The sequence below is a fragment of the Equus przewalskii genome, chromosome 5 (genome assembly GCF_037783145.1).
Source record: "Equus przewalskii isolate Varuska chromosome 5, EquPr2, whole genome shotgun sequence".
NCBI classification, from domain to species: domain Eukaryota; kingdom Metazoa; phylum Chordata; class Mammalia; order Perissodactyla; family Equidae; genus Equus; species Equus przewalskii.
In genome coordinates this window covers 663701-674394 of record NC_091835.1, presented here as the reverse complement: position 1 = coordinate 674394, position 10694 = coordinate 663701, and the positions used below count along the sequence as shown (strand labels likewise).

The 10694-nt window shown below is 37.3% G+C and overlaps 1 protein-coding gene across 13 annotated transcripts in view; it reads left to right on the top strand.

The window, feature by feature from the left end:
- The window catches only part of KANSL1L (KAT8 regulatory NSL complex subunit 1 like), a 137346-nt gene that overhangs the window by 124918 nt on the left and 1734 nt on the right, over positions 1 to 10694 (top strand). For 10 of the 13 annotated variants that reach the window (XM_070619818.1, XM_070619816.1, XM_070619810.1 and 7 more), the window contains 6 exons: positions 2040 to 2168; positions 4167 to 4285; positions 5090 to 5214; positions 6690 to 6744; positions 8523 to 8635; positions 9726 to 9891. In XM_070619818.1, coding sequence (XP_070475919.1) covers positions 2040 to 2168; positions 4167 to 4285; positions 5090 to 5214; positions 6690 to 6744; positions 8523 to 8635; positions 9726 to 9891 — 707 coding nt within the window. The remainder of the gene's footprint in view (positions 1 to 2039; positions 2169 to 4166; positions 4286 to 5089; positions 5215 to 6689; positions 6745 to 8522; positions 8636 to 9725; positions 9892 to 10694) is intronic. The other 3 variants (XM_070619815.1, XM_070619814.1, XM_070619813.1) reach the window with 1 other exon arrangement.

Here is a 10694-nt window from a genome sequence, read left to right as displayed (position 1 = left end):
CTTTTTTGGGGTGGTAAGAAATCTTGGGGGCCATCTTAGAATTCTGCCTAACATTTCCCCTGAGCTCTTTGAAGTCAGTTTTCCTGTATCTAGTTTTGCTTCATGTGAACCTCATTCTCATTCCTTTGCAGTACTTTTTATTCCTTCTCTGGTAACTTTTAGGATAGCTTCATTGTCATGTACTGTATAATTTTTTTTTCATTTGCTTTGTTTGACACTCCTTGAAATCTTACGGTTAACATCATTGATTCTGAAAACGTTTTTGGCTATCATTTCTTTGAATATTGCCTCCCATTCATTCTATCCTCTCCTCTCTTACCCCAATTCAGTTTGTCTTCCTTTTTTTCTTTCATGTTTTCCATCATTCTATTCCTTTGAGTTGTGGATTTCTCTTCCAACCCAATGACTGTCAGTTTCAGCTGTGTCCATTCTATTCAGCTCAGTTAGTGATTATTTTGTTTTTAAATTTAAGCAATACTCCATTTCTGAGATTTCCCTAGGCAATATTAGTTGCTTTAAAAACCTATTAACGTGTATTCTGTGAACCCATTAACTATTTCTTGAGATGGTTCTTGCATTTGTTTGCACCTCATTTGTTTCTTGGTGTCAGCATGTTTTGGAGTCCTGGTTGTGTGCTCGTATTTACAGGAGAGAGTCGCTGTTAAGGCTAACCTGCCACAGCTACTTATGGGACCCTTGTCATGGAAGGGGCCGATTTGCACTCCTATTTTCAGAGGCAGCTGGGGAGGGGCAGGGCAGGTTTCAAAGTGGGGCACATTGCCTTCTCTCTCCACCCATTTCTCTCTTCAAGGCTCTCAGATTTTATCTGTAAATCTCATCAAGAAGCCCGCCTGAGGTATCAACACGTGTAGCCAGCCTGCAGTTGCACCAGACAGCTGTCCTGCTCCCAGTTTCCCTTTCCTCCAGGTCTGCAGCCCCTTTGGTGTTGATCACATCTTTCTGGCAGTACTTTCCCACGGCCTCCTGCGCAGAGTTTGCTCTTCAGTCAAATTCCATATTGGTATTAGTCTTTCAGAGATTCCTCACAAATTCTGCTCTACTTACAAGTTCCTTTTTTCGCTTGCTAATGTGGATGTGTATGGGCAGGTCTGTGCATGTGTCTGTGTATGTAAAAATTTTGTCTAACATTTGTAGGGTGCTTTGCCATCTTGAAATCAAAGCCCAGGTCACTGGTGGTAGGCCATGCTCTTTTTTCCAGTGTTGGTGAGAATCCGGCACTTCAGCCTACATTTCTTTTTTCTATTCCTTTCCACATCTCCAAACCCTTCAAGAAAGAAGCCAGTTTGGTTACTAATGTAGTACTGGAAACTTGGGGTTCACACAGACAACAATAATCATGATGAAACTAACATTTAATGAATTCTTAGCATGTCAGATATCCTTCTAATGTCTGCTACAGAAATCAATTCATTTAATCCTCATAATCCCAGGATAGCTGCTCTTATTCCTATTTTATAGATACGACAACCAAGGCAAAGAGATATTAAGTGACTTAAAGTTTTAAAAAACTCATTGTTTTAAAACAGTGAAAGAATGGTGCTAGTCACTCTCAGAGGTGGATGGAATCGGTCCTGGCTCTCCAGAAGTCCCAGTCTGTTCTGATTCTGTAGAGTCTTACTTGGTCCTGAATTATCTCCAGATTTAAGGGTGAGCAGAAACTAACACACAGATCCAGATCAAATTCAGCCAGGATTTACAGATGTGAACCAATCGTCTCTATAAAAATCTGCAATTAAGACTTTGAGAACAGATCACTTTTCCTTTTCATCCCCTTCAAGTAATGAAGCAAATACAGGAAATTGGGCATTTCCTGAAGATGTTTTTAAGAAATCTTACTCTGGGTATTTTCAGTTTAGGAATATTCCATCTTGATACATCAGTATTTCATTGCATGTAATTTTGATCTAGTATATTAAAATTCTGCAATGTTATATAAGTAAAGACAGATTAACATGTTCATTATCTGTTTGTGTTAAGGAACTAAAACATCACATTTCCTTTCTTTCCATTTGTTTTAGTACATAATACTTCTCTGAATCAATGGAGGAATGGGTATTCTCCTACTTGCAAGCCTCAGATAAGGTCAGAATCTTCTGCACAGCTGTTACAGGGAAGGAAGAAAAGACACTTGAGTGAAACAGCATTAGGTAGGTTAAAATGAGGATATGAGCACTAGAACTAAAAACTGAAAATAAAAAATCCTGATGTCCAAAGAACTCCTGCCCCGTGGGAGTCAATAATCCAGAAGAGTCGCTGCACAGAACATCCACGGTCCTCCGGGCATTAGACAGCATATTCATGTAGTCAATTCAGAATTACGTGTGGACTGGGCTTCCATCCACTGTGTGGCAGTTGAGGATTTCCTTCCTATGTTCCCTGCCTCGAGTTGTCTTCTACCAGCTGTCCTCCTGGACAGGACTTAGTCTCCAAGGTTCTGTTCTTGACTCAAAATATGTCAGTACAAGGTTGCCTTAAAGAAATTTATTACCATTTCTGGTACCTACTGTGGAGGTGTCGATTCACTGAAGCTTCTTCAGAATTTTGAGAAATTAGATGAGATTCAAAGGTAACTCAACCACCTAGTTCAGTTTCCCTTAGGAATTTATAGTTCCAAGATGATCAACAGAAATATCTTCTAGTAATACAAGGTGGGGTTTATTGTAGGAATTTGGGACAGGATAGTTTCCATAATTATTGCAAATAATGATTAAAAAGACTTAATTGGAAATATATTAAATAGCAAATTATCTATATACTCTTTTGGTTCTTGTTCATTGTTCCACTGGATATAACACTATATACATTGGTCAAGTATTCCCCAGATGTAATATGTCAATGTACCAATAAATCAGAAACTAATTTCATCCAAGATGTACTGGACTGGATTTATACGTGATTGATTTAACACATTTATCTCTGCTGTCTCCAGTAATCCCACCATAATAGACCAACTCACTACCCGATAATCACTGTCTCATAAACTAGTGCGGCACAAAATTAACCAACTCCAACCCCTCGTCCAGAGACTTCACTATGCTTTTTAGTGCTTCACTCTTAAGACAACCAGAGTCACCTAGCTTTTGAGGAACTTTCATACACATGTGCTGAAACAGGGAAACTTGTATCTCTTAACAAGATGCACTATGAAATACACATTACCTAAAATGTAAAATGTTTTACTTGAACTGATAGTTCTAACTTAGTGTTTGATGCAAATGCAGGGACAGAAGAACAAGTAAAATGCTATACTACAAAGTAACCAGACAGCTCCCTAAAGTGCAGGACACCTGGTCTAGTCTTATTTAACAAGTCAATGTCATGAAATTGAACTCTTATAAATTATAAGAAACTTAGGAGACAATACCCAATTTCAGCATGTGCACTGATGTGAAGAAACTACGACCCATAGAGGACGTTTTTTAACAACTTGAGAAATGTACATGTGGATTGCGTATTAGATTTTACATTACACAGAAAAATACTACTTTTTAAGATCTGTACTAAAGTAAAATAAACAAGGGAAGTAAATAAATGAATAAATATATACTCACAAACAGGGAACCAAAACAAAACAGAAAAAAGGAAGGTGGAAGAAACTCAGAAAATACCAACAATAGAACTAAACTACTAATTAACATCCTGAGAGAAAAACTTCATCCATGAACTAAGAACAGGATGCTATTTAAAAAAAATAGAGTAACAGAGAATAAGAACTTTTAGAAATTAGTACTTTAATAGAAAACTTTCAAAAATTAATAGAATGATCAGAAGTTAAGGAAATCTCCCAGAAAGTATAACAAAGTCAAAGATGTGCAAAAATGAGGGAATAGATAAGAAAATTAAAGAGGTTAAGTCTTGGAGGGTCAACCTCCAAGTTACAGAAACATGCACAGAGTAAAGGAGAGGTGAGCTTATTAAAAAAGGAATATGCGATGTATTGGACTAAAAACTAATGGAAATAGTTGTGCCAGGACTGTGGATATTTTTTTCCTTAAATTTTGTTTTGTTTTTTGATACATGAATTTTAAAAGTAGTGAAACCAATGAACAGATAAGGAATCAAATGTCACCTAACTAGGAAAATAATTCTAATACCTATCAGTCATGTGTAATGTATGACATTCTCAATGGATCTCTCCATGGCAGGAGAAAGAACTAGGTTTGAAGAATTTGCTTTTCAACCTACAGAACCAGGATCCCACAGCAATTTTACTGCTGTTACTAATGTCAGCGTTATATCAAGAACCCAGAATTCATCATCACAAGTAGGTTTTTTGTATACTGAACTCTAAAATTGCTTATTTATAGACTTTTAAACCAGCTGATTTGAAAAAAATATGGAATATTTTATTAATCTATTACAGCTTTATTTACTAGTACATATTAGCATATTTAGAACTGTCTTATTAGGAAGCAACACATTTGATTAAACTTTTTTACTGGGGAGTTAATTGTTCACTAACCCTTGGTTATGGCTTTTTTTTTTCTGTGTTAAAAACTTAATCATAACCATCCATACTCCTTAATCTGAGGCTAAGTATCATCTTGCTAATAAGATTTCAGCACTTATTGTTCTCATTCTGTTCCGTGTTTTATCTGGTCAGGGAGGAGAAGTCGAAAGGTGGGAGGGTTTACAAAGGCCAGTGTGATGCCCAGGGACCAGGAACACATACATGAAGACTGTAATAATCATCTTTGCTAAATGGCTCACCAAATATTTCAGAGACTCTCCTAATAAAGAGAGTCTGTTAAACGATCATCCCATTGACATCTAGGGTGCTTTATGCTAATCTTTTCTGATAAGAGTTTTGCATGTTAAGGCATTCATTTTTTTTATGCTATTAAAAATAGGCTTGTATGGGTGCACACACAAACGTACACTGCATACCTGCCCAAAAGGATTGTGTTGGTTTATAGAAGACAGGTATGCTTTCCTGTTTTTCTTAACATTTTATAACAATGTATTTATACAACTTGTCACAGGTGCACTGCCATATTCTCTTTCTATAACTCATGAAAGGAGAGTATCATCACAGCTAACTAGATCCTGCTGTAATCCTATTTTGCAGAATACTGCACGACGGAGATTGCGAAGTGAGAGCTCCTATGACATAGATAATATTGTGATTCCCATGTCATTAGTGGCCCCAGCTAAGTTAGAGAAACTCCAATATAAGGAAATACTTACTCCAAGGTATGTATAATACATCTTTTTATCTTTTTTCTTCCTTCTTTTTCTTGAATAAACTTAAACTTTTAGAGTGAAGTTAAAATTTTAATTACTGAAAAGAAGATGCCCCCTTCCCTATTCCTTCCACTTGTATAACCACGGAGGGAAAATGGTGAAACAAACCTTTCCATTACTCACATTGGAAAAAAGTGCCATTTAGTATCACAACTGTACTTCCCAGTTTCTATTAAGAATTGGGAATTCCTAGGATTTATTTCCTTTAGCACTCTTGGAGTCTTTGTTTCATTCAGTGAGATTAGATATCTATTAGGTATATAGCACAAGATACTTTAGGGATGGAAACAATTACAGTAACCATCCTTGCTCTTTAACATGGAGGTCTGCACAAGGTTGCAAAGAGTTCAAAGAAAGCAACTCCTTTGCATGGAGTATTCATACCATAGGACAGTGACACCTGTGAAAAGAAAAATCAGATTTTGATGTACTGCCGAGTCAGCAATAAGCACATCAAATAGAAAGAGGAGGGGAAAGTCTGGGAGGACGTCCATGGAGGAGGGAGGACGGCGAGGGTATTTCCATAGGGAGACCGCGAGAAAGGCGCAGGGACAAAGGTGCAAGTCTCCGTCAGAGGACGTTTTGTGGAGGACGATAAAGGAAGTTAAAGGTAGAAAAGAAGTTAGAACCAGACTGTGGAGGTCCTTCAATGCCATACACAGATCCGCTGCCTACTGGCAGCAAAGTGAGTCACACTCTTTTAACAATGATGAAAGTTTCTTAATTTTCTTAAGAATATGAATCTATCACCAGGAAGAAGCGATAGAAGAGGCCAGAAAGAGACATGAGCTGAGTGACAACTACAGTAATTCCTGCCTGTCTCGATTCTAGCTAATTTCATAATTACTTTGAGGTATTAGGAGAACCTTTAATACTCTAGGAGGTATCATGAAAATTCCCACAGAGAATCTGTGATATGTTCTACATGAGTAAGGAATAACTTTTGTGGTTATGCTGTTGTATCGAACAGCGTTTGGAACTTACAGTGGTCGGCGGAAGCTGGCTGGCTGAGCTGGTTGTTTAACAGAGTCCTGTGATGCAGTTGTTAACCTCAAGAGGCCATGATGCGAGTCTCCGCACAAAGAAACTGGCACATGCTACAAATCAGGGTGGTTTCTTCTGAGCCAGTTTATCAGCATACTGCTGACTTAATTCTAAATTAATACATTCTTAGGTATAAAATGCAGTGATGCAGGACACTGTTCACTAAATCCCAAAGGAAAGCCTCATTTTTAACTTGTCCTTTACTCATAATACAAATACTTTCTCTCTTTAAAAAAACAAAGTATTAAAGTACAACCATTCGAATTATGGAAGTCCCAAGGAAAGAAAACAATACTGCATTAGCTGTCCTTAGAGAATAAAATTGCTACATTTAGACAGATTAACAAAAGCTATTTGATATTGGTTTGTATCTTCAACAGCTGGAGGATGACTGTTCTTCAGCCTCTGGATGAATATAATTTAGGTGAAGAAGAGGTAAGTTGCTTTCACTTACGGGATCACTACACTTTATCTATCACGAAGCCTGCTTAACTTGATATTTGAAGAACTAAAGGGAAATAGAAGCTCTTTAACGTCCACTGACTTTTTCCTTTCACTTATGAAAAGAAAGTTCTTCATTAAGGATGTTAATTTGATTAGAAAAACGTTTTTGTGAAAATTTGACTACAAAGACAATAATGAATAAAGAAAAGCAAAAATAAAATATACCATTTGCGGGGCCAGCCGCATGGCAGAGTGGTTAAGTTCGCACGCTCTGCTTCGCAGCCCAGGGTTTCGCTGGTTCGGATCCTGGGCACCAACATGGCACCACCCATCAGGCCATGCTGAGGTGGCGTCCCACATGCCACAATTAGAAGGACTCACAACTAAAAATACACAACTATGTACTGGGGGGGCTTTGGGAGAAAAAGGAAAAATAAAAATCTTTAAAAAAAATAGATATCTATATATACCATTTGCTTACATGAGTTGTTAAGATAGTCTACATTCATTCCCAGTATTAGTCATATTTTTCTGTGTGAGGAGACTTAGTCTTAATATTCAAGCCTACAATGCCATATTCAAAATCTTGGAAACAAATTGCTTTTGAATTTGGAAAATTTTGGATTTTAGAAAAGTAATGTGGTATGTACATCATGTAATACACGTAGGGAGCCTAGAGCAGTTCTCATAATATTCATGTTTCTATAAGTGAAATATTTATAGGAAGTGGAACAGCCTCACATCATTTCAGATCAGGCTATGTCACGAAAGAATTATGAAAACTTGTTTTTTCAGATTTTTGGAAGTGCAAGAAAAGGGACCATGGACCTGTATGAGTAAAACTTAGATGAAGACAACAGTTACAGGGGAAAATACTGTATAACCACACTAATTCCAAAGTGATCATCTGTGGAAGCAGTATTAAATAGAAGACATTTTGTCTCTGTCACAGTCTTTCTATGCCGACTGATTGTGTTTTTCAACTAGCAAAATTTCCTGTTTAATACCTTTTCCTCTTTTTTTTTTGTTAAGGAAGATTCGCTCTAACATCCATTGCCAATCTTCCTTTTTTTTTTCTTTTTTTTTCTTTTTTTTTTGCTGAGGAAGATTCACCCTGCGCTAACATCTGTGCCAGTCTTCCTCTATTTTGTATGTGGGTCGCTGCCACAGCATGGCTTGAAAGTGGTGTAAGTTTGTGCCCAGGATCCGAACCTGCAAACCTGGGCAGCCAAAGTGAAGCGTGCTGCACTTAATCACCACACCACAGGGCCAGCCGCATGCTTTTTCCTCTTTTAATGCACTCTTCCCTAGTTCTGAATGATCCTAGCCAGGAAACCGAAATTCTTAAACTACCAGAACCAGTCTGAGAACTCCAGATAAGTCATTTGCTAAATTCTCATTTATCTTGATTAGTTTCACTTTTCTTTGATATTAACATGTTCCTAGAACAGTGTAATCAATAATGGGCAATCAATACAAACTTCTGAACAAATAAAGTATTAAGAATATTTTATGGAAATGCAAAGCACTGTGAACCTATTTGTAACCTAGGTAAGTCTTGAACCATGACACAAAAATTTTTAAAAAGTTTTTAACTCCTTGTTTTTAGGAATTTGAAGCTCATTTCGTAACACTTACTCTCTCGAGCTAGAATGCATTTATTTTAGAGTTTTCTTCCTTTTGTTCTCTTGATGAGGAATTGTTTGAAACCTGTTGTAATATTTCAAAATGTTTCTGATAAAAGCAAAACTTTTTATTTCTAATTACAGATAGAAGATCTTTCTGATGAAGTCTTCTCTTTAAGACACAAGAAATATGAAGAGAGAGAGCAAGCCAGATGGTCACTCTGGGAACAGAGCAAGTGGCAGAGAAGAAACAACAGGCAGGTGTCATAAATTTAAAACCCAAAACCACAGAATCAACAAAAATTCTGCATGAATAATGAGAGCGCCCACGAAAAAGGAAGAAAACAGACCAATGTACCACTAGCTATTTGGGCACTAGAAGCAAAACACTACATTTACTGAGCTTACCTTCAAAGTCTATGTGGGCTATTTATGAAAGGAGTTTCTGTGTTTTACACCACTCTATTTCTCACGTTGTCAGCCTCTGGAATAGTAGATTTAATTAAATAATGTGAAAATTCTCCCTAGATAATGTAGGTCATTTCAGTGTGCTGTAATACTGGACGTAACACTAGGGATTAGACTCCGGGTAATCTATTGTAACACAGCCACTTAAACAATGTTCTTCTAAAAAACAGACTCAAGGAAACTGTTCAGTCTAAAAAGCAAACAGTCAAAATAATTTGAACATGACTTTGACAGAAGGGGGTAGAAATCCTAAAAATATAATTAGTAATTATATATTTGAGAAAATCTCTGGTATTTTATTGTTTACGTTTGAGTATTTTTTAATATAGCCAAAAGTCAAAAAGCAAAATCATGTTGAAATCTGGTAGTCACTTTATTGAGGGAGCATCCCTCACTTAATTAGTATTGTTAAAACACATTTCTCTGGTTAAGTCTCAAGATAGCCAGAGTTGTTGTAGATCCTTATTCTAAGAGTTATGAGGTCTCTAACATGAGATTCAATTCTTATTTTTCTCCACATTCCAGACATGTAACTTTCCAGAAGTACAGAGGAAAGTGTGAATGAGTCCTTTGTGGATGACATTAATCAGAGAAAAACTACAAGGGTCAAATAACTGTCCTTTCTTGTCCTTTTTTTTTAAAAAAAATGCAAACCAAAACCACTATTATAATCTGGCAAAAGATTTCATAAAGTACTACTTAAGTCTTTGAGATATGAAGATAACAGCATTAAGATAAGCAGATGAATTTTTAAAAATCTTTTGGGCAGAACTATTTAAAGAAAACCTACCAAGTTAAATTGACTTAATGACACCTTGGGTTGTTCATAAAACCTTAGGACCTCAAGAAGTAACAAATAATTAAATATTTTCTTGCTAGAGCTTACAGTAAAAATGTCGAAGGACAGGACCTGCTTTTGAAAGAATACCCTCCTGACTTTAGTGGTGGCCAGCTCTGTGCTGACAGTCCTGCTGAGCTTCCTTCAGAGAGCCAGGATCTGAGTGCACAGGGCTCACCTTCATTAAGCGAAAGTCAAGAAATCAAGGTAAGTGTAATATACATCATTATTTAAACCCCCTTTTAATTGCCTTTCAGTCTTTTTTAAACTTGTCTGCAGAAACTGCTGGTTGCAAATAAAGGTTCCAACCTGACGTAACAAATTCATTTCGACTCTTAGTCTAGAATGCTGGGTACGAGTCGGAGGACCCGCCTCCCCGCCTCCCCGCCTCCCCGTGCCAGCACTAACCACAGATCCCTTCTTACCTTTTTATGTAACATGGCAGTACCTGATTTCACCTGCTCACTTACATCTTAGGAAAAAAGGACCCTATCAAAGTTGCATTACAAAACAAATCTGATTAAAGAGAATAGCACCTGGCACACAGTAAATTGTTAGCTGCTGTTTCCCTTCCTCCTCTTACAGAAGATTTTTACCTGTCTCCCCATAATCTCGTTCTAACCTCAAGGGCAGTGTTTTCCACCACTGCATCCATAAAGTTCACGCACTTTTCTTCATAAGTATGTGTTTGAAAAGAACCATGTCGAGAATGCAGACTAGAGAAATAAGCAAACTGTAGAAAGCTCGGAGAAGTCAATAGGCGTCTGTAATAGGCGTTCCCAGAGTGCTCCCAGGCTGAAGATGAGGCCCAGTGCCCTGGGGCAGCGCTTCCCCCTCTTGGAAGAGGCAAAGTGAAGAGATAATCCCAAAGTCCCTAAACAATTCTCACTGTGTTCCATTCTAAGTTGCGAGATATTTAGGTTCAAATGAAAATCTGCCCATTTATGTGCTAAAGAAGAGAACAATAGTTATGACAAAATTGACATTTACAGATCACTTGATACATGAAT